Source organism: Medicago sativa, chromosome 2 (assembly GCF_051527215.1).
Source record: "Medicago sativa cultivar Bolivia chromosome 2, Bolivia_mono, whole genome shotgun sequence".
NCBI lineage: Eukaryota > Viridiplantae > Streptophyta > Magnoliopsida > Fabales > Fabaceae > Medicago > Medicago sativa.
In genome coordinates, this window is record NC_140750.1 from 81,710,095 (window position 1) to 81,737,717 (window position 27,623).

The window sequence follows — 27,623 nt, forward strand, 5'->3', positions numbered from 1 at the left end:
ACTAAAACAAATTGTTTAGAAGTTCAAAAGATGCTGTTTTTCTTAATAACAAAAAGTGATGATAATGTTCTAAAGGATAAGATTCATGTAGTTCCTGAGACGGATGTTTTTTAATACACACTTTTCAGCACTTTTTTGATTGGTTGAAATTCAAATGAGTTCCACCAAATTTATATGGGACCCATATGATTTGGTGGGACTCATTTGAATTTTAACCAATTTAAAAGAGTGTGTGTTAAAATGTGTGTTGCTAACATTACTCTCTTGATAAATTGCACAATATGGAAAGACTTATGTGTTTAACTCATCCTATATGCACAAGAGGAATGCTAGTAACACACATTTTAACGGGTTAAGATCCTCTTCATTTATAACTTTCTCCATTTGTTCCATTTAGAGATTTAAAGACATACAAAGAGTAAATAATAATTAATGATGGTGGGACCCACTTAGTGATATGACCCACCACCTATTTTTTGTGTCTATCTCTTTCTAAATTGCATCTTCCATTTATTATTATGAATGGAGAGGATCTTTACCCCCGTGGGACCCACTTAGTGATATGACCCACCACCTATTTTTTGTGTCTATCTCTTTCCAAATTGCATCTTCCATTTATTATTATGAATGGAGAGGATCTTTACCCCCCCCCCCCCCCCTATTTTAACGGGGTAGGATCCTCTCTATTTGATAAAATAAATGGAGTACACAATTTGGAGAGAGATAGACACATAAAATAGATAATGGTAGTGGTCCTACCATTAAATGGGTCCCACCATCATTAATTATTTTTTACTTTCTTTCAAAAAAATTAGGTCCATATATCTCTCCAAATTGAAGAAATGGAGAGGGTACAAAATGAAGAAGATCTTGACTCCATTTTAACACTCTCTTTGATCGGTTAAAATTAACATGGATTCCACCAAATCATGTGGGTCCATATAAATTTGGTGGGACCTATGTGAATTTTAATCAATAAAAAATAGTGTGTTGAAAAATGCATGTTAAAATGTGTGTTGCTAACATTTCTCATATATATGCACAAAGAATGAACCCTTATGATCGATCTATACATGTCTTGTAAACATGTGTGTATTCATCAAAGACTCGTAAATCCTTTGAAAGTTTACCAACAAATTAAGACTTCGGCCTATATTATTCGTCATGTAAACATAGGGCTTGATGGATGTACATGTAAGAAGAGTTAAACACATTGTTTCAATCACATTGTGTAAATAATAGACACATCAAAAAATTTATAACATAATTTGTTTTTTAAATAAATAACACAATTTATTTGAAAGGTTAACGACGTACACTTTTACAACTAAAATATCAATTTGTTATAAAATAAAAAATAATTGTTTTGAGGAGAACAAAATAAAATTAAAATTAACTTTACAAATATCTAACTTAAAACCCACAAGATATATTTGGTCCAACTCATACATGCCAACATGGATTCTATTTGCCAAGTTATTAATTATGTAACGAAAGATACTAAAAATAGTATTATTTTTTTCGATTTTTTTAACATTTGGTTGAACTTATTAACCACTTGAATTCAATTGTTTGGTTAGTATTCTTTGATTGAGTAAATCCAAACAAAAAGGTCATATTCGCAAGATCAATGGTATACTTAAGCTTTATTTTTAATAAACCAAAGGACTAGTTTCTAGAGCTATTTTAATTATTATATATTATACAAAAAAAGAGCCATTATGGTTTTAATTTTAAAATATAAAAGGAAAAAGCAACGCAAACAACATAAAACCAAAACGAATATTTTGATGCAAAATATTTGTCTTTTCATCAATTCATATGTAATCAAAATATATGAGCTAATGACATCAATTGGTATATTGTTTTCAAAACAAAAACAAACAATACTATATTAACCATTCCCCTCGAATTATTGTAATAAAATACTTTTTTTGAAAGTGTTACAATAAAATATTAAAAAATAGTGTATTTTATTTTTTTTGAAAGATTAAAAAATAGTGTATTGTTAGCAGTTCATGGTGTAGTTAAATATTGTCCTGGCCTTTCTAATGCTATAGGTGTTCCTCCTTCTTTTCTCTTGAACCACAAAAAAAAAAAAAAATTACAATACAATAAAAATAAAAATCAATTTAGGCAACCACATAATAAACTATGAAAACTCTTACCTTAATCTTCACATTCTCCATCATTGTTGCCTTCTCACATGCAAAACCAACATTGGTCACTCTCCCTCAACCTGATCAAATGAATCAATCTTCCACACTAATAAGCCATACCCTTCAACAAGTATATCAATTTTATAAGTTGTTCGTTTTTTTTTTTTTTTTTGAAGTATTAATCCAAACTAGGGAATACCCTTTAATTAAAAATCATTCATAACAACATATTCAGTATCTTTTCATTTTCTTTCAACACCAAAAAAAACTTTTCATTTTTCCCTCAAAAAGTTTAGTCACTAGTAATGTGTATCTTAAATAATTTCATATTTTATTGTATCTTGAATAAAAGGATATGTGTATTTTTCAGATTAATGAGACTAGACTGATTAGTAGTATGTGCAAATACATGATCACCATAAAGACAAGCTGCAATTCTCCAGCATATACAACAGATCAAATCAGTATTTTATTTGGAGACGATCTTGGCTCTAAGGTTCTTTTCTGGACTCATTCACAATTTTAAAATACTTGAATGATTTAGTAATAATCTTTTACTTAACTACTTATATATTATTTTCTTATGACATGTCTAAGAACAATATTTAGCTTAAACTCTCTAGAACAACTTATTAAAAACAATGAGTAGTTAAAATGAATGAATATTTTTTGAATGGAAAATTATGTAATGTACTGGTTTGACTTTGATGTATAATTGCAGCTTTATGTTAAAAGATTGGATGACCCTGGTGCATTCAAGAAGTGCACCACAGTTTCATTCGATGTAATGGGAGAATGTACCAGCCAGATATGTGAACTATACTTATTTAGGAAAGGAAGAGATGGCTGGAAACCAGAGACTGTTGTTGTATATGACTATAATTACCCTCCTGTCATATTTAACTACAATTTTTGCCTTACTAAGGGTCGTGGCATTGGCTACAACTATTGTGGTCAAGGCTCAAATCAGATATCCTCCATACCCAAGATTAAAGCGTGTTCGTTGAATTGAGACCAGACGATTCTGATTTTAAATTTAGTGTTTTGTATTTTAAAATCTGAATCATTTGGTTTCGATTTAACAAATACGGTTGAGTTGACTACGTCAATTTATTGACTACAGTTAATCTTGATCGGTCCATTAAGTTTAATGTTGCAATATAGTGGTTCTTTTCTTGAATAAATAAAACAACAATAAACGTATTTTATTTTCCAATACTTATTTCACATCCCATTTTTTTATTTATCTATCTTCTTCTATTATGTGACAAAATTATTACATATATTACATCACTTTTTATTTATCTTTCTTTTTCATTATTTTAAGGTGTATATACACCCTTAAGGTGTACTCAAAACATTTTCTTAAACAAAATATGCTTGTTGCATTTTGTCAAAGACCAAATTGTCAAGAGGTATATAGGAGTAGCTGAATAAGGTTGCTTGTGTTTTTTCTTTCTTTTTTACCCGCAAATAAGTGTTTAAATAATATGTAAGAAACTAAGTTTTTTTTTTTTTACAAAATGTAAGAAACTAAGAAATAAGTGCCTCTTGTGTTTCTTTTCAAGTGTCCTTTTAGAATAGTATATTTCAATTAAAAAAATTATTTTTATTTTTTCTACTTATTACATCCTCATTTAAATCCACCAATTTTTTTTTCCCACACTCTCTCTTTTCAATAAATTTGATGTGCTATTTTTCTTGTATAAAAAAATTCCTATTTATTCTCCCCCCTCCCCAACAAAGTCTTATTTTCTTACACACACACTCTAATTGTCTTCCATAACAAACAATTGGCAATAGTATAATGTTATACACATTATTTTTTCATAATTGTAAAGCAAACTAAAATTCATTGGAACTTCTTTCAAAAAAAAAAAATAGTCCATTCGAACTTCACATTAATCAAAATTTAAACTTCAATAATGACTTAAACCAATACTAAATTAACATTTTGTGACATATATTTGAATGTTGAGATTACTCTTTTGTCAGATTTGAATTTGCAAATAACAAAAAACAAACTTTGTTTAAAAAAACTTGAATTTTTCAAATAAATAACATTATTTAGTTTTATTGAGAGTAATTAGGAGTAATTGAGAAAGAGTATAGTTGAAAAATTGTACCCTTAAACTATCAAGACAACTAGTAAATAGAAACACAATATTTGTACTCAAACGACACATAAAAAACGGGGAGTATATTTTATCGGTTCCTTTTTAGCATGTTGTGTTTGCAATGAAATTTTGTATCTATTCACTTGTCATTTTTAAAGTTCAATGCAACAATAATTATTAGTTTAACAATAATGTCTTTTGTTTTATTTAAAAGAGATAAATTAATGAAATAAAATATTAAATAATTTAGGATATTATAGAAAAAGATTAATAATTGAATCAAAAGAAACAAAACTTATTGGTTTCTTGGTATATATCAAAGCCAAATAATGACATTTTTCAATCACTTAAAAATTGAGTGCAAAGCATCACATGATACCTAAGGCATCTCAAATTCTCAATTACGTTGGCACCTCAAAAAATTTGTATATCATTTGTAACACCTTAAAATTTACTGATAAAAGAAAATAGAACAAAGTTTGAGGGTACTAAACCAAAATCCAAGAAAATAAGGTATTGTTCAAAGCAGGGGCAGAGGGAAAATACTTGGGTGACATAATGTCACCGTGACATTAAATCTGGGCCACACAAATGTACTCATGGATGTGTTGTGTGGCCCAGATGCAAATGGCAATGTGTGTTATGTGGCCCAGATTGTGCCATTATGTCACCCAAATGCTGTCCGGGGCGGAGCCACAGCAAGCACTCCGTGGGCAGGTGCCTGCACTAATTTTCATTTTAGTATATAGTGGTATTCTGTTGCGCAACTAGCTGCCCTCCTTTTTTGTTTTTTGAGTAACTGCCCTCATTATTTGAATGTTAAAGAAAAAAACTCAATGTATCAAATTAAAACTAGTCCAAATACTTTTTTTATAGAGGAATCTATTCCAATTACTATTTTTTTTAAAGGCCATTCCAATTACTTAATATCTTATTTATTGATAAATTGATCATAATATATATTTCGTGATTATTTATAATAATTTTTTTTCCAAATTTAATGATAATTTCAATTTGGCTAAATTATATCAAACGTCCTTTAAGTTATTTATTTGTAATAATTAGATCATTTACATTTTTTTTCGTTCCTCTTAGGTTCTTTAAGTTATTTAATTGTAACAAGTTGGTTTGTTAAGTTTTTTTCATATTACTTAGGTCTTTTAAGTTATTTAATCGTAACAATTTGAGAGATTTCAAATCTTAGAAAGTTAAGTTTTTCAACGTTTAAAATTTACAATTAAATAACTTAAAGGATAACTGGCCAAAAAAAAAAATAACTTAAAGGATCTAAGTTGTACGGAAAATACATTAAAGATCAACTTGTTACAATTGAGTAACTTAAAGAGCGTGAGTGGTACGGAAAAAAACTTAAAACCAACTTATCATAATTAAATAACTTAAAAGATCTCTTGTGTAATCTAGTCTTTCCATTTTCAATGCAAACTTTATTACTTCCTCCGTCCTAAAATGACTTAGTTCCATGTTTCACATATGTCAATACACAATTTTTGATCTTTAATACTTGTAATCATCTATTAGCAAAAAATATAGAAAAAAGATAATATTTTGAAAATACACATTAAGACAAATCCACATCTTATATGAAAACGTTTGTCTTTACATATTAGTAGGAAATAGAGTCAATGTATGTAATGTGAATGTTATATATATCAAACAAGACCGGTCATTTTAGGATGAAAGAAGTACTTTTTCTAATTGTACACTAATACTTGCATTATGAAAATGTTAATACATCAATACTTGATAAGAGTAATTTTGCAAAAGTATTATTATTTCTCTTTCATTTATATATTATGGTAATGTGTTTATTTTACTTTCAACTTAGAAAATATCAAATACCATGTAGTATTTTTTATTGAAAAATAGTATTTTTAGTATACTGCAGTATGTTAATATTGCCCCCACAATCTAAATTTTCTGACTCCGCTACTGGTTCAAAGATTCCACTTTACATATTACTTCCTCGATTCCACTTACCAACTTGTGCTAAAAAGCAAGTTTGGATGAGAAATCAGGGTTAAAAAGCAATCTTGTGCTAATTCTTATTGAAGTATTATTCATTCATATTTGAATCAACTTGTGCCTTTTTTGGAGACTCTTTGCATGAGAACCAAGCTATGTAAATTTACATATTACTGCCTCGATTCCACTTACCAACTTGTGCGTACAAGCTTCGTGTGATTTGTGCGAAAATATTTTGCACCATCAAGCATTTTCCTTATAAGACATGTTTTAGGGCTGGAATGTAACTCATAACACTCTTTAGTCTATTTTTCCCTTCTTTTTTTCTGAGTTAGGTATATATCCGCTAAATTGTCTGTTATTTTACTGTACATTTTAGCTTATTTGTTGCTCCAATAATTAACAATGAAAATATCGAAGTGTTTTTTGTACTGACAAAATATCGATGTGTTAATATTTTTGTTTTGTCATTATTTTATATATTTTTCCATAAAAAAGTTATTCTCATATTACAATTACCATTTATCTATTATAAAAAAAAAAAAATATATATGACTCTCAACCTAATTAAATCCGTGCAATGAAGGATATTCACACTCTAGTTTATTCAGTTTGGGTGAGTATATAACCAAAAGTATTAATATACATTGGGTTATATAATGAATGGACCGAATCAACAAGTAATGTTTCAGTAAAGCCAAGAAATTAGTTAATTACATTCCTCACACAACCTTTGGTTCTTCCATGAGACCAATAAGATTTGTTTTTCATGAATGAAGCCGTTAAGGTTTCGTAAATCATGTGATCTATATACATTTTAAAAGAGAAATGATAATTGTACAATCATTTTGAAACAACTTTTGAAATAATTGTTTTTCATGTTTATTTTGTTTTTATTCTCTCTATTGTTTTTGTCCAAAAAGAAGATGATAATAGAAGATTGTCTTAAAAGTTGTCATAAAATGGTTATTGAAATATCATTAATCTTTTTAAAATTAAGCTTATATATATTTTAAAATCAAACCAACGATTTAGTCTAATTGGAAGATAAAGAATTGTGCAATTTTTACTACACTAAATTTCAAGAGAGACGTATTATTGAAGATATAAAGCTCTTATCAAAGTGTTGGCTCAAATCTCATTTCAAAGGTTTTCGTTTTAAAATTTATCAACGATGTGTTCATTCTCATGGGTGCTTAGAAGTTAGAATTATGTTGTCCTTGATTGTTAATTTTGGGTTTCATTATATTTTTGTGATGGCATATGTATAATATTTGTCTTTTCATCGGTTGATATAATGTTGTTAAAACATAAACAAACAATACTCGATTAACTTTTAATATTAATTTTTTTAAGAGGCTAAAAGCAAAATTTATCATACTACTTAAAAATGGATTCACTTAATTGCTAGGAAATAAAACCCACATAAGTTAATATGATATGCCAAAAATTAACTAAATTATAGTATAAAATATAAATAAATAAATAAATAAAAGAATAGTGTATTGTCAACATTTAACGGTGCAGTTAAATATTACCTCTGGCCTTTGTAATGCTATAACTAATTGAAACTTGGAATATCTACATAATTTAAGTGTTCCTCCTTTCTCTTCTTTTGAAGCACAAAAAATTGTTACAAGTAATTAATATTCAAACTAAACCATGAAAGGTCTTACCTTAATCCTCACATTCTCCATCATCACTGCCTTCTCACATGCAACACCAACATTGGTCACTCAACCTCAAATAAATCAATCCTCCATACTATACTATGCCCAGGAAAATGTAAATAAAAATTGTATACACATTTTTTTTTTTTGAATAAAAATTGTATACACATGAATGCCTTATATACAAATTTCATATATTTTTGCATTATAAATAAAAGGTTATATGTTATAGATATGCATGTTTCAGGATAATCAGGATAAAATGACTAGACCGACAGGTACCTGCAATTACAAGGTGATCATAGAAACAAGCTGCCGTTCTCCACTACATACAACAGATACAATCAGTATTTCATTTGGAGATGCTCATGGCTCTGAGGTTCTTTTTTTGTTGTTTTGAATTTAATTTGTATACACTGACCGTAAATATTTGTACGCATGTATTCAATTAAATTCCTCCATGTTGTCATTTTTATGGTTAGTTCATAAAATATCTTTACAAATATTTATTTGACATGATTTACTTGAATGTACGTGTAAAAAAGTTTTTGAACGTCAGTTCATAGAAATTAATCTCTTTATTTTTATTTTCAAGACATATAACTTATGTTTTTTTACTTTAACTAGAAAAGTTTCATTTTATATGTAGTCCTCCACAATTTTGAAACATAGGGAGTATATAAGGTTTTTTCTTTTGTCTAGAATTAATTATGTGATGGATTGGTTTGATATCTATACATATAGTATATATATGTAATTGTAGGTTTTCATTCCAAGACTGGATGATCCTCGTGCTGGGAGGTTCGAGCAATGTACCATGGTTTCATTTGACATAGTGGGACAGTGTTTAAACGATATCTGCAAACTGTACCTACATAGGGTTGGATCAAATGGTTGGATACCAACGACTGTCACAGCATACAACTATGGCTACCCACCTGTAAAATTTTACTACAACACTTACATTCCTGAGAATGTTGACTATGGCTTCAACCATTGTAATGAAGTGTAGTGTTACATTTCTTAATGGAAAATGTTAGTTAGTGTTGTTAGAACATTGGTTAATAAAAACAAATATAGCAATGCTGTGTTAGAAAATGTTGTATTCAACTTTTTACAAGTTTAAAAATGGTTGTTTTCAATACAAATCTTCAATTTTTGACTTCCTTCACTAGTGTTATAGGGCACTTGTTGGCATGGTTCATTTGCTAAAAATCTATTACTTCTACATGTTTATCACTATTGATATCACAAGTGAGAGAAAAAAAAAATACATTTACAAAAGGTAAATAGAATAAGGATAGTTTTGTATAGAAAATATTAATGGTCTTTTTTTTGACAGAAAAATATTGATGGTTTTGTATTAAAAGGACAAATAATAAGTGGAATTGAGTGTGATAATTAGGGACAAGAGGGAGATATTATCAGGGGTCTTTCTTTTTCTTAAAACAAAAATGGTCATAAACATGGAAGCAAAAGATACGTGTGGTAGCTGGTAGCTAGGCTAAAATAAGGTTGCCTCCAAAAAGTGTTTTATGCACATATGTAAGAAACTGAAAAATAATATGTACTTGTAAAAGATGTTAGTTAGTACGAAGTTGCAAATAACTCTTTTTTTTTGAAGGAAAGTTGCAAATAACTCTTGAAACATTTGGAATACATTCTCTTCCTGCTTCTCGACCTATTCGTGAAGTCTGCTGGTAAAGTGGTGCCCAAGATCAAGATGCTATGGTTTTAAATATGGATGGTAGTGCAGTGATTAATCCGGAAAAATCATGATTCGGGGGCTCAAGTGAGAAATTATGAGGGAAATTTTCATTTTGGTTTTTATGGGAGTGTTGGTTGATCGAACGTCTTACATGCAGAGATTCAAGCTCTCTTAATTGACATCAAGTTGTGTTGGCAAACGGATTTTAAAAAAGTATAGGAACACATTGACGTCACCAATATGTTAATATGATGGAGGCTATCAAAGATTAATGAAGCATGATTTAAATTTTGTTTTGAAACATGATTTAAATTTTGTTTTGAAACATACTCTTCATGAAGGGAATGTTTGTGCGAATATCCTTGGAAAGATGGGAGATAATTGTTTAGACTCTTTGATTATGGTTAATAAAAAATTTCCTAATCTCTCTTTAGTGCTTCCAACGGACGTCCAAGGAGTGTCCTTTATCAAAACTTAATTTTTGCTTTTGTTTTTTTTTTCTTCTTCTCATGTAACCAAAGAATAATATTTTTAATATTATAACAAGTTATAGCGAAACAATAGTAAACTATTATCTTTTCTCATGCAGCAAAATCATAAAGAATACGCAATTAATTAAAAATCTAACACCTATTGCTATGCCTACAATGGGCATAATCCTTAGTATGCATCATTTAAAACCAACTAGAACTTCTAAATGCGATTAGTCATGGCAAAAGAAAATAGTCGCGGCTAATCGGCGTTGAAATCTAATTTATCCTCATAGTTGAGGCACAGCATTTTGCAAAACAAACAATAGAACTGACATAACAATGACAGCATCATTTCCTTCCTTCAAAAAAAAAATGACAGCATCCTTGATTTGAGAAAACTTTTTCCACATAAGTATTTAAAACCCAGAACACAACAAAAGGTATGGTAGTAGTTTTCTAATCATTCATGTAATCATAGAATTAGAAAAAAATCTCAACGTAACCATGATTCAAAGTAATGACTTCCAATAAGATCATTTCTCTTTTTAATAACTCCAATAAAATTTTGGTTACAATTCATTTCAAAGACAAATCTCATTTCTAGTCCTACGACTAAAGACATGGAAAAATGTTGCTCCAACCAAAGTAATGGGAAAAAAAGTGAAAAAGAATAGCGTTCTATTTGCTAACTATGTCTCATATATTCTAGCAGGCATTAAATGGAAGTGAGCGGTATAAATTAATGTTCTTGTAAACCAAACGTGTGAATACCATTTGGCTAAATCAGATGAAAAGATGAAGAGAATATTCATAATTTCACTGTTCTGGTTCTTGAGATTATATCTCCAGGTCATAGGTCGAGCACAAATATCATTGACATTGACACTACTTTACAAGTTTTACACTACTGGGAATCTTCATTCAAACACATCCTGTTGCCTTAAACAATTGACGCCGTACATTTACTTTCACAGCCTCTGCGCAACTCTTTCATACAAATCACGAGGCCAATTCCTTTTTACATTATTTGCAATAAAACTGGAAATCTGCACACACACACAAAAAAAAAAAAAAAACAAAAACAAAAACAAACTTAGCCATTGTGAAACAGTAACACATATTAATACTACTTAACAACAACAACAACAACAACCAAGCCTTATCCCACTAAGTGGGGTCGGCTACATGGATCAAATGACGTCATAATGTTCTATCAAAAACCATGACAGATATTAATACTACTAAACAATCGGCTATGACAGATATTCAAAAGGCTTCACCAACTCTAAAATAGTATGTCTAGAGCAACCATGTCTGAAACATCATTTTACCCACCTCCGTCAAGAAGTGGATGGATGAATATTTTCGTAAAAAAGCAAATACATATTTAATCATCAATGGCTTGATTGAAGTTCATTACCTGCTGATATATAATTCAAGGCACTATTGTGTACAACATTTTACTATATTTCTGTATCCAAGCAAAGGCAATAGCTTTTATACAAAATCAACCAAAAAAATTCTGTCTTCCTCCCTTTTCCTAGTATAGATTTGGATTTAATATCTATGGTGTATATTTCATATAAACAATGACCAGCAGAATAAATGCTGCTAACTACAATATATTGGATTTAGGGCATAAGGTAGGTATTAAATGTAGTTATCACATAAAATAATGAGCACATATCTGTGTAAACTTTTTATGACAAACTCCTAGGACATCTTAAAGATAGAGGTTATATTCTCAAATTGAGCGAAAAGCTTTCCATTCAAGAGAGCCACAAGCTTATTACTTCTGGCAGTGTTCCAAACACTTGTTGAGAACAGTTATAATAAATTATGGTACTTCAACAAAAGCAACTAAAGCATGGATATAGACCAACCAAAGAAGGGAATCCACGGGATATTACCTTAGCTCTCAAAGCACGAAGTGATCCATCAGAGTCTGTCACATTGTCCAGACAAGTCAGAGCAACCTTCAAGAGGTCTGGTATACAAGCTTGGACATGAGGAGATAAATTTTCAAACACATCAACAGCAATATCAGGTCCTCGGGGATCTAGAGGCAAAAATGGAAGTTTAGCAACCTCCCTTAATGCATCAACATGATTCCCCAGTCTTGACAATTTGTGAATTGATAATATTGACTCAAGTTGTCTCAATACAGTTTGCTGCTCAAAAACTTGCTCTCTCTCTTGATGACTGCAAAAAGAATTCAATTGATCATTTTTTTTCTTAAGGATTGTGCTATAGATTGATAAACAACAAATTCTTCATAGTTGAAACTTGAAAGAAACTTCCATAGATATTTAGTTTGAAGAGCCAAAACTGACAAATTTTATGAAGAAAGTTACAAATTGATTAGGCTGATAGCTTTTTTTGGTACAGCAGAAAAAACAAAACAAAACCAACACCTAACAAAGACTACAACCGTAGTATCAGCAAAAAGATGGCGTAATCCTGTGAATGGTATATCCCATATCACCCGTCATTCATCTTTGTGCCACCTGTTTTTGCATGTAAATTACCACCAATAGCCATGTGAAGTAAGGATATGGCGAAAATGGACTTCCAAGTTACAAGCAGGGTTTGACCTCAAAGATCATTCCATGAAAAAAGATAAGGGAAAAGATGAAAATAACAACCAAAGCATAATCTGTGTCAAATCACCACAGAATAAGTTCTAAACTTGAAAAGGTTCATTTTTGAAATATCATGCAAAGTTTAAGAATATCACAATCCCAAAGTCCAAGCAGAGAAATATGTGAGCAAGGAAATAAAAGGTAATAATTTCACCTGACATCTGGGTAGTAAGTATATGTCTCCAAAATCTCATTGCCAGAATGGATAAGGCCAGCAGTCCGGCTCTCACCATCTAACCTTCCACGGAAAAGAGAACAAATAGCTTCAGAGAGGCACTTGTTGATGGTATCCAGCGCCATTGAGAAGGAACCAACTCTCTTCTGAATTTCTATAGACTGAACCAAAAAATTCCGCATCAGCAAAAGGAACATAAAGGTTGGATGAAAAAACTTACTCACAAATGGTGATGAATAAGGGAACACGGAGGTAACAAAAATTAGGAGAAAATAAGTTTAAATAACCTAGGTAGGAAAAATCTAGAGAGTAGAGACACAGTATGAGAGACACAAATGTGAGAAATAATGAAATGTAATCAAAAAGGTATCAGAAATTGAAAATAAACAAGAGTTAGCAAAATTCCTAGATGGTGTTAAAAATATCTTTAGCTTCACCAGAAAAAGGATGTCTAAGAGGCCAAAACAAAGGTCTAAAAACTGAGTGGAGTAATTTCCATATCTAAGTGCCGCAATAAGGGCATGAAGAACAATGATTGTGAGCTAGGTAATGTTGTAATTCAGTAAAAGCAGTTGAAGGTTTTCTTACTTTCCCTATTGTTCCTCTAAAATAAAAGAGTAGCATGAGAAAAAAATTACTTTGTCATACATCCCAGCCTCCTGACACTGGCATGCCGCTTCAATTAAAAATTGTTGCCTTGCATTTGGATCCGCTACAAAACGTCCCAATTCTCCTTCTTCTCCGGCACCTCTTGCACCAAGTAAAAGATATATACCTCCATCCCTTAACAATAATTCAGTTAGAAGCTGCTTCAGCATCAAGTTTCTCTGCCTTTGTTGATCAACATTACCTCTACCAGTCCACGACAACTGTCCACCGCCGACTGCAGCAGCAGCTAGTGCATAATATTCTAGTGCCATCTGAAGATCACCAAGACGCAAATACATAGATCCATATTGCCTGATAATTGTGGAAACTTCTGCATAAGCATCCATCACTCCCAACTTTTGCCCAGTACCGATGCCTTCAGAAAGGACGCCATGATCGGCTAGCACAATTGATAGGTGGGCAGCATCAATGTTATATCCTTCATCTCCTGCTTCCTTAGACAAGTATAATACAGCCGGAAGCAATTGAATGCTTAAAAGCAAGATATAGGGATATACCAGGGGATCTTTTCCATTTTTTGTATAGTATGATGGTTCAAATTTATTTAGGTAACTTTGCAAATCATCCAAACTGTATGGAATCAGACCATCACTTAGAACAATGGACGAAGATCCACTGGGGCAGTCCCGCACAGCCGACAATTTGAACCACAAGAAATCCTCTATCGTGCTAAAAAGAGTTGGTTGATCTCTAAGCAGGCGATCAATATGTCTTCGAGAACCTGATATGATGGCGTACAGCAGTAATTTTTTCTTGTCATATGCAGTCCGGCCTACCCGATCACCAGTTCTCAACATTCTTTCACATTCTTCTGATGCAGCAGTAGCCACCTCTTCTGGCACCATTCCTCCAGTATTAATCCACTCTGTGAGCTGTAAGAAACAGTAAATTATTAAAAGTGCACTATAAATAAGCACATAACAAGAAGTGATCACACTATGTATATGTACCAAAGGAGCAAATTGATGTGAAGCACGCGAAGATAGAGCAACATTTCTTGCTTCATCGTAATAACCAGACCTCAGACAAAAATATATCTGTTAAAAAAAGAAAGTACAAGCTTAGCTCATCATTAATATTGATTTTAAGCAACAAAAAAATTAGATATAGGACTGAACTCTGTTAAAGCATAGAAAAAACATGAAAAGAAAAGAAACAATGAAGTGTAACTAAATTGTAGGGATAGCAAAGCGTGGAGTCTATGTAAAAAACTAGAATATCCATATCCACATTTAAGAAATTGCCACAAACCCAAACTCATGCGGGTAGCAACTTGGAGGCCCTTAACCGTACCTAATAGATGCCTATATACTCGGATATGAACGCAAACAAACTCATGTTGTGGTTATGGGATTTGTTTCCATTGATGTATCTTTTTCTTTTAAGATACTGGTAAATTTATTTGAGTATATGATAAGTCAACAAAAATAGCATTGACAAGTGTAAAATCTAACTTCATTAAATAATATCCAGAGAGATATTTGAAATCCTATCCTAATCTATAGAGTTCTATAAATCTGTCTACATATCCCAACAGTACCACGACTTCCCTTCCCGGACCCTGCGTATGCGGGAGCTTTAGTGCACCGGGTTGCCCTTTTTTAAACAGAATTCTTGTTTCATTTATAAGTAACCCATACAAAGGAAGGGTATAACGTGTTGTTATAAAATATGATGAGCATATTGTGCAGGTAAGATGTAGGTTTAGATACTTATACCCGTAGTTTTTATAGATACTTTTTTGCATTAAAGCTTTTTTCACATACTCTTGGAGGCCCGGAACCTTTTTTTCTTTCACTCTAAATTCTTTATAAGATGATTAACATATAATTAAAAAACGGAATTTACTCCATTCAAAAGTAACATATACAAACTTACAAAGCATGGGTATTACTGTTACGGCTAGTTATAAAATATATGAAGCATATCGTTTGGATAAAATATAATAAAACATATGGCCCCCATGCCCCATGGTAATGCCCACAATTTTTTATATGTATTAGTATTACCCATGCCTAGACCCAAATCCATTTGATGACTAAAAATCGTACTCATGGCGAGTAATTTGTATGCACCCTTCGGATTCAATTTCAAGTCTCGTCCCTAATAATTTTATAGTAAGATAAAGTAGTCAAGACCTGTTGCCATGTGGTATCAACAGGTGGCTGTCTCCGAGCATCACCAGCATCAAAATCCAGAACCCCATAATCCCTCAACCGAATCTGCGCAGCAATAAAATCAGGGATTTTTTGAAGAAAAAAAAAATTAAATACATGGTAAAGTGTTTAACAAGATGCATATTCTTCAAGTTGAGACGAACCCGAAGGAAGGCGCGGATTCTTTGCAAGTTTCCAACACCACCACCAAGAGAAGCCTACATTAGATAAAAAAAAGATGTCAGAAATTAAGTGTTGATACAACAAATAAAAATCAATGCATGCTCTCATATGAATAAACCACTTGAAATTCTGAATAACACATTACTTGTGCGGGATGATTATGTATAGTATCCATGATGTATTTCTCATGTCCCCACTCAAGGTGGCGCCTTGCCCCAATAATCAATGACATCCTTTTGGAAACACGTCGCAAGGTTGAGTCCTCATCCATCAGCATCTGTTTCAATTAAACAAGTCTAGAAAATAAATAAAAATGTTTACTTCATAACAGGTAGAACCAATAAAGTTGCAGGCAAAAGTTTATCTCTGTTTTGCCTGTTAACAGTATACAACAACAAGTACAACCTGAACAAGGTGCCATATCTTTCGCATCGTTACTGATTTTCCACCACCAGCATCAACGCCCAAACTTTCGTATGCACCCTTGAAAGTTGCGGCAAGCTATCAAGCATAGAAAAATTATTATGAAAATTAGCGTACATACATATAAATACAAAAAGGTGAATACTAGTAAGAACTTTTGGAAAAGGATCTCAAAAACAATAAAGCATTGCTTATGTTCAAAATGATGTTGTAACAGTATTGAATTAAAAGTTTATACATTAGCTTCATGCAAATCACAATGTTGATCTGTTGGGTACTGAGTTTGGGGTCAAGCCCAACTAATGTGCTTACTAGGAGAGTTAGTTACATTGGGTGAGGGGGCTAGTTTGTTAGAGAAATGTTAGTTATATAAAGGATAGGGATAGCAATTGAGAGGAGTATTCACCATTATTTAGTTAGAATCTTGTAATTTGGGCAGAGAGAGAGAAATGTCTCTTCTCTGAGGAGCTTTTCCTCTGGGAGTATAGGGATCATTCTCTGTAATAGTTCTCCTTATTCCAATCAATAATACAATTTCTATTTCTCTTGAATTTGGGTTCCTAACACGATCACTGAAGTCATGAACAGGCTACACCATCTACTAGGTTTTTGATCTAATATAGAGCTCTGAAAGTAGGGGGCTTACTTTAAATGGCAATCCAGACTGCCTTGCTCTATTCAGATTTTTAACTACTTCAGCATAGACAGATGCCTTTTTATCTGCGATGGGTCTACTAGCCATGGGAACAATCTCCATGCTACCAGAAGAGACTTGTGGAGTAGAAGCCATAGACACAATCTGACCAGGGCGGGCACCCACATTGCTATTAGCAATCATGTTTGTCCTTGGTAATGTTGAAATCCTGCTTAAACTCTGAAGGAAATCACGCTTTTCTTTTTGCCAATCCTCCTGTCAAAAACATTAAATGCTACTGAGCAGTAAGAAGGTTGAGCCACATAATATCAAGAACAAATAAACATATTTTTATGACCAATATAACAATGCAATAAAATACTCATCCCAATTATAAAATTGCAAATATGATATATATACTATGCTACTTCATTTCATATTGAAGTTCCACATGTTAACCTAAGCATATTTTATAGAAAAACAATCAATCAGCCAAATGGGATGATTTGACTGGTGAGAAGTTTAAGTAGGTCAGTAAACCTCATTGCCAAAGTCAAAATTATGGAAAACTATCGAGTTGTATAAATTAAACAAAAATTACGCTTTACATATTTTGTTTTCTATTCATTTTTAATATTGGACTTTCTAAAAGAATGTGAGAAATTTTCATACACAGAGGAAACAAGGATTACAGACAAGGTTCACCGAAATAGGATATATCCTCATCAAAAAGTATGCAAAAACAACCAACCTTATTATAGTTCAATAAATCCCTTCAATTCCTTTGTCATAATCTTGTACCCATATCCACACAAAAATATAAGGACTGATATTTCCTTTTGAAAGTTTAAGGCTTTTTGACTACAATCAAATAAATAAAGAAAATAAAATAGGCACATCCATAAGATATCTTATTTTCAGCAAAGCAATAAAAAGACAGGACACATTGAGTATCCAAATTAATGGTTTACCAAATCTTACCCCAATAACTCTTATTTTATAAATAGCTTAGCAAAACACATTACAAAAATTTCTCCAGTAATAACCAATAATTACACAAAGAATACAGAAAAAATCATGGTGTGCCATGACATGAAAGGCAAGATTACACTAACCTCCAAAACTTTCATCATATAATCATTGAAACTCCTAAGGTTATCCTTCTGAGCTTCCTGGACGGCAGAGACCATTGCCATTTCATGAACCTGAGAACGAAAAAGAGTATTCAATATTGTCACAATTCTATTCAGAAAGGACCAAGTCAAGTGAAGAGTACGGAGACTTAATTGGTTTCCCATAGCAAGGTACATAACTTCACATACAAACACTGAACTAATTTTGCTATGCTCATAAAAAATAAGGGGGAACATGCTACAATACCACGCACATCAACAAAAGACAGCTCTTTTTTTTTTTAAGATAGTTCAGAGGACAGCTCTTTAACTTTGACTAGTGATTTATTGAATAAATCAAACATCCTATTCAGAACTCCGACATTATAGTTTTCATTGATTTTTGTGAACATTTTTGCTGGAGAAAAATGAAAGCAAACTCAAAAAGGTAGACTTAGAGTACATGATATCTAACACGCATAAAAACTATCCAGATTGAATCAAACTGATGTCTAATGATGATTTTAAAGTGATAACTAAATCCAAGATGGATAGCAAGCAATTTGAAAGTAGAAATTACCTGCTGCAGATACTCTTCGACGTTTGTTGCCTCAACAGGAAAAACATCCTCAAAAGTTGTCTTTACAAAACAACAAAAACAGGCAAAGGGCACAGCATTAGCAAAAAAATATATGAGTTGAAGAATTTAAATCCCAACAAAAGCAACTAAGCTTGTAATTTGACGTCAACTTCCAACAAAATTACGTTTACATCCAATTAGGTTATATCAGGAAAACAAGGATGTCTATACAACTTAAAGTATGGTTACATCAGGAAAGTTTATACAAGGAATTCTATCCAAATAGGTTATATCATGAAAACAAGGAAGTTTGTGCAACTTTAAGTATGGCAGCTCAAAAATAATGAAAACTAGTTTGTTGTGCATAAAATATAGTGTAAGGGCAAATACATAGAATAGTACAATCCAAGAAAAGGTAAAGATGTTTTTTTTTTTTTTTTTGAAACGGCAAATTTTATTAAGCAATACCCGCACAAGACGCACATGGTACGCAAAGCAACAACAATAAGATATTAAATGTAAAAATGATTGCAAAATATATGTTAAGTGGTACCTTCAACTCAAATGACTTCAAATCCCTTGCAAGCTGCTCTGCATTTATACCCTCACGAGCAAGAAGCCTGTATATGTGAGTGCAAAATAAATAACAGAAATTATTACACTAATTGCCTATATGCTGTCGTGAATTCAAGTAACTTTAGCTTTAAGAAAATGATGGAAGGCAGTCTATTAGGACATGTATGATGGCTCCACATGCCCTATTAGAAATATGTAAAACAAAAGCAATGCCCCTACTGAGAAAGCAAAAAAAGCATTTGAAAGAATAATAATGTATCATAATCAAAGAAATTGGTTCTACGTTCAGATCAGCCAGAATTGATTCTAAAAGTGTAAAATTGATTTTGACATGTTTGGTTGCTCTTGAGTAAAATTGATTTTGCCTCCATAATTGATTCTATCTTAAATCCAGGATTTTTAGCTTTAATTCTAAACGTGTTGTTTAACTGAAATTTATTTTTCAACTCACTTTTACCTAAATGTATCCAACCAAACATAAATCCTTTTACAATCCTTCAACTCACTTTTAAGTAAAATCAATTTTACAAAATCAATTTTTGTCACCGCAAAACCAAACATGCACTAAAAGCAATCCAACTAAACTAGAAACTTACCAAAACATAATAGAACAACTTATGAACAGAATATAAATTTCGCATTAACAAGAGTACCTAGTTGCAGCAATGGACTGTGACGGCGCTTCAGCTCTTACAGTCTTGGATTTAAGCTTCTTCGATAAAGCTTCAAGTTGATCCAAGTTCCTCTAAACAACATTGAAAAAAATAAATCCCCAAAATCATAGTAAAAATCAATAATTATTTCAATTTTCAGTCAAAAACAATTCTAACTAACAGAAAGTAATAATTATTCAATTATTCAATCGAATTGAAGCTAAGCATAGTTGAAAATCAAAATGCATATAAACTTAACCTAAAAAAAGAAGAGTGAAAAATGGTGCGATTGAGAGAACCTGAAGAGGAGGGAACTGAGCGGAAGGAGCGGCTTGTTCGAGAAGCTTGGAGGAAGAGTGAAGTAGATCGGTCCAACTGGATAAATCTTCGTTCGCCATGGATGAATCTTCAGCGCAAAGAGATTGATAGAAGAAGAAAGGGTTTTGGAGGTTGTTTTCGTTTTCGTTCTTAAGCCCTAAATTTGAAAAGCAAGGTTCAGGTTCAGGTTCTGGGGGATGGAGGTGAACCGGTAATGTTATCGTAGGGTTTGTTTCGGACCGGATTCAAACCGAAAAGAAAAGAAAAAAAACGCAACCTTACTTTATTGAATAAATAGTAATAAATTATTTCCTTATCCCAACAAATATTTTGGCTAAGGTTTGACGTTAACTCTTTATTACTTGAATCAACATTTGTCTATAGTTTTACGTAAAGTATTCAATTTCATAAGTTTTGATTTTGCATATAGAATTCATTTTAGTCTTATTTTAATGCACATTTGTTTGACCATTATCATGGTATGTTTTTCTAAGGTTTAGCAATGATATTGTTCACCAAATACTTCATTGTATGAGGATTGTTATCAATGTTCTTTTATCAACACTTTTAATACTCACTCTTTTATTAGATAAAATCAATGTAAATCCTATACTTTAAAAATGGAACTGACATAAAGTAGTAGAACGTACTTTTCCTTGTATATTATACCTCTTTTGTACTCGTTTTAGAAAAAGGTTGCTTATACAATTAATTCTAAACTTATCTCACAATTTAAACTCGCTCTATTTCAATGTTTCATGTCTTCATCTATCTTTTTTTTTTTTTGTTACAATGTCTTCATCTATCTTCTTGTATGAAATGATAAAATATGGTCTCTCACCATTTAAACTCGCTCTATTTAAATTTCTTATGTTATTGTTCAAATTTTTAAATAATAAACGATCAAACTTTAATTTTACAAAACTACAAATGAGAAAGATTTATTTATAAATGCTTTATTTTAGATAACATTGTGAGAACAACTCTATTAGAGACATTATTATTTGAAAAGTTTTAAATAAACAAACAAACTAGTCGATTCATAGATTGATTTGATCATGGTTAGGTAGTAGTTTGGATTGAACCGAAATGAGCTTAGTATTGAATAAGTTGAATCACATATTGTTCAATCAATATCTTTTTTTACTTTTAATTTTTTTTTTAAAAATAACACTTTTCAATATTTCTATCCGTTTGCTTGTCATCTATCTAGTCTAGTAACATTAACCCGAAAAGTTAGCAACCAATTTTTGAAACATTTTATTTGTCGACCGTAGTTGATTTGGGAGTTAAGGAGTAAATTCATTCTTAATAAACAGAAAAAACAAACAAAAACTACCAATGGACTAATTAACTCCCCGTCATGCATGATCCAAAGATAGTGCATCCAAAAGAAAATAAGAAACACTGTCGAAGACGTTATTATTATTACCTATTTGAAGATTGTAAACTAGCTTTAGCAAACATATCCGCTTTGAATGCATTTTGTTCTTTTCATCATGGATTTTGATTATGATATATGGCAAAGTCAGAAGTGGTAGTGTGTGCACACTCACAAGTTGAAACCAACCTCGTGTCCCACATGGTTGGAAAAAGATTGGTGAACACCCTTTTGGTGATACACCCTTCTACCACTCCTGACATGGCAAGTAAAATGATTAAAAATTGATTCATGTTGACATGGTAAAGAGGAATTAAAAAAAGAAAAGTAAAAGAAATAGCCAATAAAAAAACATTTAATAACTATTCACTCTCTCTCTCTCTACACAAAACGCAAAGCCTCTGCTTCTCTCTCAAAACGTTATCTCTCTCCATCTTCCCCCACCAACCCAACCCCGGTCTCCAACCACCACCGATCTCCACCAATTAACCGTCGAAAAACGTTATCTCTCTCCATCTTCCCCCACCAACCCAACCCCGGTCTCCAACCACCACCGATCTCCACCAATTAACCGTCGAATCAAAACCACCACGTAGAGTCACCGTCGATTTTGTGCATGTTGCTGTCAGATCAAAACCCACCATCGATTTCCTCCGGCTCACAGTCTCATTTCGTCGACGGTCTCTGTATCTCGCAGTTTGAAACTTACTCTCTCCGTGGAAGGTCACCAATTTGTTCTTCCATTAGTAAAATAAGGTTTGGTATTTGGAATTTGTGTGTTGTGAAACTGAATGTAGATTCTACTAAGGAATAAGAAAGTTTGGTAGATTACAATAGCTTATGCAAACACTTAACTTATTTTTCAATTTTTCTTTTAATATTTGTGGTGAGTGTTTACTAGAATATATTGGATAATAATATTTGCAGTCTTTGAACGTTACTAAAACTAAGAACACATAATATTTTAGATTTTCTGAATAACATTATTTTCACTATGATTTCAAAGCTACATAAACGAATTTCCATTTCAAAGCTATAAAAAAGGTTCTGACTCATTGAATAGCCACCAATTGGTAATAAAAAGAATTATGGTTATATCTATTTTATAAACCAGTTAAGTGCAGCTCATTTGTGGTTAGTTCGTCTGAAACCTGTCAAACATAGAATAACATTGACTTGACTTGTCATTGCACTATTGTTAGTCAAAAATCACAAGTGTTCTCTCAATTATTTAGTTTCACTTTAGTTGTTCCCCTCACTGATATCACGCCGTGACTTGGCAATAATTTTGTAATAAAAAGAATTGTGGTTACACTTTAGTTAAAAACTGGTTACATTAACTTGTCATCGTATTCTTGTCAATCAATAGTTGTTTAGTTGTAGATGTTAGTGCTTTGATGATGTAATGTGTGTATTTTAATAATTGTTGGTGGAAAAAAAAGAGCTGCACTATAAATTTCAGAATATGGAAGAAAATCAAGATAGTACAAGTGTGTTGTTAGCTGATGTTATGACATTGAAGACTATGAAGCATCAAACCCTCAAAAGAATTTGGTGCGTGGGGGGTATGCATAGTCGGTACGTTATTTCGGTTCGCGGTACGTTCTAATATGAAAATTCATACTTTTATGTTCACATCAAAATGCATGATAGGATGATTAGTCCACTGAAGTTTTACTTAAAGAATGGATTGTAAGTGAAGTGAGATTTGTTACCCTTAATTCACTAATGGATGAAGTGAGATTTCTTATCAGGACATGCACATCTTTTTAGTACTTATGCAATAATGGCCCATACACTTTTGTATATTTTTTGCAGCATGTGCCAACATATTCAATTGCAGAAGAGATGACAGGATTTGGAGCATCAATATTAGAGGGTATTCTAACATTTGTGTTAGTGTATGTAAAAGCCCGATTTTCGCTAGTTTTATTTTATTATTTATTATGTGTGTTATATGTGCTCTTATGTGATTATTTGCCTCTGTGTGTATTTTTGGTTGGGATTCGTAGAATTCGGTGTAGAAGGGTATTTTAGTCATTTTGGACTTAGGGGCATTTTGGTCATTTTGAGGGCAGTGGCAATTTTGTAATTTTGCAGAAAGTTATTTTTTTTAGTGTTTAGTGGAAGTTATTATTTTACCTAGTTACTAGAGAGGGTGTAGTAATTATTTTAATTATCGTTAAGTGACCGTTAGTGTTGTATTTTACCGGTAAGTGAGTAGTAACATTTTTGAGGTTGAATTAGAAATGGGTTAGGCCCATTAAGATTTGTGAGATGAGCCCATTAAGTGAGCCTTTATAAACTAATGTTGGTGAGAAGAGATAGGGTTACAACATTTTCATTTCATTTCATTGGAGAGGAGAAGAGATAGAAACTAGAGAGAGGAGCAAGAACAAGGGTTAAAGGCAAGAGGGAGATTCACCATCTAGGAGCTAAATTGAAGCTTGAATTAAGGATTCTTGGTGTTAGAGGTAAGGGGGTTAGTCTTTACTCATAATCACTTAGTTGTAGTTTCTACCCTAATTCTTTACTTAAGTGCTTATTTGAATAATTGATTATTGTGGAATTAATTGGTAAATTCGTGCTTGTGTTTTGATGCAATGTTTGGGTATGTAAATGGAATGATAATTGAGTTGTTGATGATGAAATTGCAAGCTTAAATCATGTACATATGTATGCTTTGTGTTTTGCCCAAAAATTGATTGTTGTTGTTGTTGTTGAGAGATGTTGTTGTTGATGAATTATTGATGAATTTATGATTGGTTGTTGTTGTTGTTGAATGATGGTGAGATCATGATTATATGATGTAGTTGTTGTTGTGCTATGAAGTTCTCATCAATTTATGCTTTGGGTGTTGGTGAAAGTATTGTTGTGATTGAATTGTAGTGATTTTACAACTTTTGTGAAAATGGGTTGAAAATGAAGAAGTTTGATTTTGATGATGTTGAATGAGTTAAGGAGATTGTTAGAATGAATTAGGATGATATGATTTTCTGTTTTAATCACTTGGTTTTGGAGAGAAATCATTTTGGGAAGAAAATGGGTTTTTGAGTAAAAGTCATTTTAAGAGCTTTTACAAAATAAGTCATTTTGGGATGAGTTGATTTAGTTGTTTTAATGTTGAAATGTCAAGTTTTCAAGTGTGGTTTGTATGGTCTAAGTGTTAGGAATGCATTGGCAAAAACGGAACTGAAATCGGATTCGAAAACAAGATTTTATGCCCGAAAACGTAAAATTGCATTTTTGCTGTACTGGTGGAATGACACGACCGTGTGTCTGGATGACACGACCGTGTCAGAGTCCCCTGTAAGGGATCACACGACCGTGTGTCCTGACCACGCGACCGTGTCAGTTCTGCAGAATCCCAAAACCTTGTTTTTTTGTATTTTTGCGTACTTTTAAGCATACCAATGGATTCCAAACACCTAACCTTATTCAATCAGTTTATAATTAAGCTTCTAAGAGTATCATAGCTTGGGTCTAACTTGGTTTTGTTTTGGGAATTGAATTGGTTTTGCAAAATGATGCCAAGAGACGAACTTCGTGATTTTTGGGAATTCTTCATGTGTGGCCGATGAAATGCTTTTGTAACCTCTACTGCACCTATAAGTGACTTGTGAGAGTGCATGGCATAGGCAATTGAGCTTGTAGAGTTGGTTTTGGTTCATAACTTCTATTATTTTTAAATGGTGACTTTTGGAGACGAACTTAGTAGAAATGAACCTTGATGAACTAAAGTCTTATGAATCTTTTGTGAATGGTCACATATGACTAGATAATTGTGTTTGAATGATTGTGGAAGGATGAGAATGATGTTTATCATAAACTGTTGTGTTATTCCATTTTACTTGATTTATGTGATGTAAATGGAAATGAATTGTGAGCCGATGTTGATGTTGTTGGTTGTTGATGTATATAATGATGATTAAGTTGATGATGTTGATGTATGTTGATGACTCTTATTTGATTGTGATTGTTGAATGTGTGGACACGTATACTTGATAATGCAGTTGTTGTTGAGGTAGTCAATGTAATTGGAGGTGTACTTTTACATTGTCGTTGTTATGTTGAAGTTGTGCATTATCGGGTCGTTGTTGTATGTCCATGCATCATGATCATGTTGAGTCATATGTTGAAATGTAAAAGGAGGTGTACTTTTACATAGTTGTTGTAAGAGGAGGTGTACTCTTACATGTAAGAGGAGGTGTACTCTTACATAGATGTTCAGTTGGCATCTAATGACTGTTGTTGATTTGGTACCACATGCATATATGTGTCGAGTATAGGCGCATTGCATAATGAAATGTTATCTTGTTGTTGCATGTGAATGGTGAATGTTGATGATAAGTGTGTTTGATGAATACATACTTGTGATATTTGGAATTGAATGGTTGATGAGTTGTGACATAATTGAATATGTGACTTGATGATGTTGTGTATTGGTGAAATTTGGTGAATGTTGTGATTATGTGGATAGGTGTATATGTATATTGGTGGATTTTGTTGATGGTTGTGAAATAAATGTTCTAATTGCACGTCTTACTTGTTTGTACTTATACACTTGGTGAATCTATTGATGATAATTGATTGGATGATAATGATGAGGTGAGAATTGTATATGTATATACATAAGATGTGGTGATTTCTTTGATGATGATGATTGATTGCTTGTAACTTGAAATGATGAATTGTACTTGTTGAATTAAGCATGCTAAATGAGTAATGAGGTAAGTGATGTGATCATTGATTGATGTTGATAAATGATGAGCTTTTATTGATGACTTGATTAGAGGTTGATTATGCATGCTATGCTATGATGATAATGTGATAGCTTGAGATGCAAGTAATGGGGGATGTTAATCATATGATGCTAGTATTCTAGGAGGGGTGGTTATGTATATGTGATATGTATAAATTCTTGAATACCATGTTTTTATATGTGGATTATGATTAATGTAATGCTTACCCCCAGTGGTTTCGACCGCCTACCTGTCTGTATGGATGGGTAGACGTTGTGCAGGACTAGACGCTTGGTGAGTTTGCTTGTTGGATGTTTGGACGACGAGAGCTTTCTCCGTTGTCGTGTCAGTGTCATAGTATATAGGCTCTGATTAGGGTTAGCGTCTGTTTGTTGTTTTGGATTCTGTTGCTATGTTGTTGTTATTGTCCACTTGTCGGACTTGGAGTATTTTCATATGAGGATTTATTTGACCATGGCATGTATATGTTGAAGTTTATGATTTGAATTCCGCTGTGACCGTTGAAATATTATATATATGCATGATATTGTTGGGTTTGTTTTGAGACGTAGCATCTATTTCTAGAATATTTCTGATGTATTCGCGCGTTTTACCGCATAATAGAAATTGGGTGTTACAGTGTACACAATTTATGATGTAAGGGACACTAGGCATGGTCAAGTTAGTTCAACAGGAACACTTGTAATTGGTTTAATAGCAGGAGCAGGTGTGTTAGCAACAGGTCCATTCTCGGGTGGGTCAATCAACCCTGCATGCGCTTTTGGATCTGCTTCCATTGATAGAACATGCAGGAATCAAGCTGTCTATTGGGTTGGTCCTTTGGTTGGTGCAGCTGTTGCTAGTCTTCTTTATGACAATGTGTTGTTCCCTTCTCAGAATTCAGATTCTATTAGAGGGGTTTCAGATGGAACAGTTGGGATGTAATCTTATTATTTGCTTAAATTGTGTTGTATTGCTTTACTTTTTATATTTTGTGGGTAAATATTTAGTTCTTTAGAGCTTTATTGTAGCAGTAGTATTAATGACTGAACACTAATTGTAAGTTACTTGTAATCTTTAACATGCCTTACCGTTATTTTTCTCTGCATTCGTAATTGTTCGTCTTTATGAAGATTTAATGGGTAATCTTAGTAGTGCAGCGTCAAGTCATAAATAACTTCTGTTACAATCTGTGATTTTATCACGCTTAAAGATGGACAAGTTATAATTTATGAAAAAATAATGGTCACGTACCTGTAAAAATATGGT

The 27,623-nt window shown here is 32.3% G+C and overlaps 3 protein-coding genes across 4 annotated transcripts; 2 read left to right on the forward strand and 1 right to left on the reverse strand.

The window, feature by feature from the left end:
- The first annotated feature begins 1,803 nt into the window (after positions 1-1,803).
- On the forward strand, positions 1,804-3,375 carry LOC146951437 (embryo-specific protein ATS3A-like). The gene is made up of 3 exons (XM_085747412.1): positions 1,804-2,289; positions 2,530-2,655; positions 2,881-3,375. Exons 1-3 carry the CDS (start codon positions 2,155-2,157, stop codon positions 3,169-3,171), a joined length of 552 nt encoding a protein of 183 aa, XP_085603538.1. The 5' UTR covers positions 1,804-2,154; the 3' UTR covers positions 3,172-3,375.
- A 4,104-nt stretch (positions 3,376-7,479) lies between these two features.
- On the forward strand, positions 7,480-9,095 carry LOC146951438 (embryo-specific protein ATS3B-like). 2 transcript variants are annotated; one of them, XM_085747418.1, is made up of 3 exons: positions 7,480-8,044; positions 8,186-8,308; positions 8,693-9,095. In XM_085747418.1, exons 1-3 carry the CDS (start codon positions 7,922-7,924, stop codon positions 8,939-8,941), a joined length of 495 nt encoding a protein of 164 aa, XP_085603544.1. In that variant the 5' UTR covers positions 7,480-7,921; the 3' UTR covers positions 8,942-9,095. The 2 variants fall into 2 exon arrangements, with proteins under 2 accessions (XP_085603544.1, XP_085603543.1); XM_085747417.1 differs by having other exon boundaries at positions 7,645-8,044; positions 8,177-8,308.
- A 1,730-nt stretch (positions 9,096-10,825) lies between these two features.
- Positions 10,826-20,415, reverse strand: LOC146951439 (nuclear pore complex protein NUP93A-like). Its single transcript, XM_085747419.1, has 15 exons — positions 20,213-20,415; positions 19,914-20,005; positions 19,238-19,304; positions 18,685-18,744; positions 18,108-18,197; positions 17,005-17,268; positions 16,341-16,436; positions 16,081-16,212; positions 15,917-15,970; positions 15,735-15,818; positions 14,547-14,633; positions 13,566-14,468; positions 12,907-13,088; positions 12,021-12,312; positions 10,826-11,156 (listed from the first exon to the last, which is right to left on the reverse strand). Exons 1-15 carry the CDS (start codon positions 20,309-20,311, stop codon positions 11,079-11,081), a joined length of 2,580 nt encoding a protein of 859 aa, XP_085603545.1. The 5' UTR covers positions 20,312-20,415; the 3' UTR covers positions 10,826-11,078.
- Positions 20,416-27,623: the final 7,208 nt, after the last annotated feature.

Coding starts and splice junctions, on each gene's coding strand:
- LOC146951439 (XM_085747419.1), bottom strand. CDS start 20,311: ATGGCGAACGAAGATTTATCCAGTTGGACCGATCTACTTCACTCTTCC. Junction 19,305..19,913: donor CAGTCCATTGCTGCAACTAG/GTACTCTTGTTA, acceptor TCACATATACAG/GCTTCTTGCTCGTGAGGGTA. Junction 14,634..15,734: donor TTGATACCACATGGCAACAG/GTCTTGACTACT, acceptor TTTTTTTAACAG/ATATATTTTTGTCTGAGGTC.
- LOC146951437 (XM_085747412.1), top strand. CDS start 2,155: ATGAAAACTCTTACCTTAATCTTCACATTCTCCATCATTGTTGCCTTC. Junction 2,290..2,529: donor TAAGCCATACCCTTCAACAA/GTATATCAATTT, acceptor TGTATTTTTCAG/ATTAATGAGACTAGACTGAT. Junction 2,656..2,880: donor GAGACGATCTTGGCTCTAAG/GTTCTTTTCTGG, acceptor GTATAATTGCAG/CTTTATGTTAAAAGATTGGA.
- LOC146951438 (XM_085747417.1), top strand. CDS start 7,922: ATGAAAGGTCTTACCTTAATCCTCACATTCTCCATCATCACTGCCTTC. Junction 8,045..8,176: donor TATACTATGCCCAGGAAAAT/GTAAATAAAAAT, acceptor TGCATGTTTCAG/GATAATCAGGATAAAATGAC. Junction 8,309..8,692: donor GAGATGCTCATGGCTCTGAG/GTTCTTTTTTTG, acceptor ATGTAATTGTAG/GTTTTCATTCCAAGACTGGA.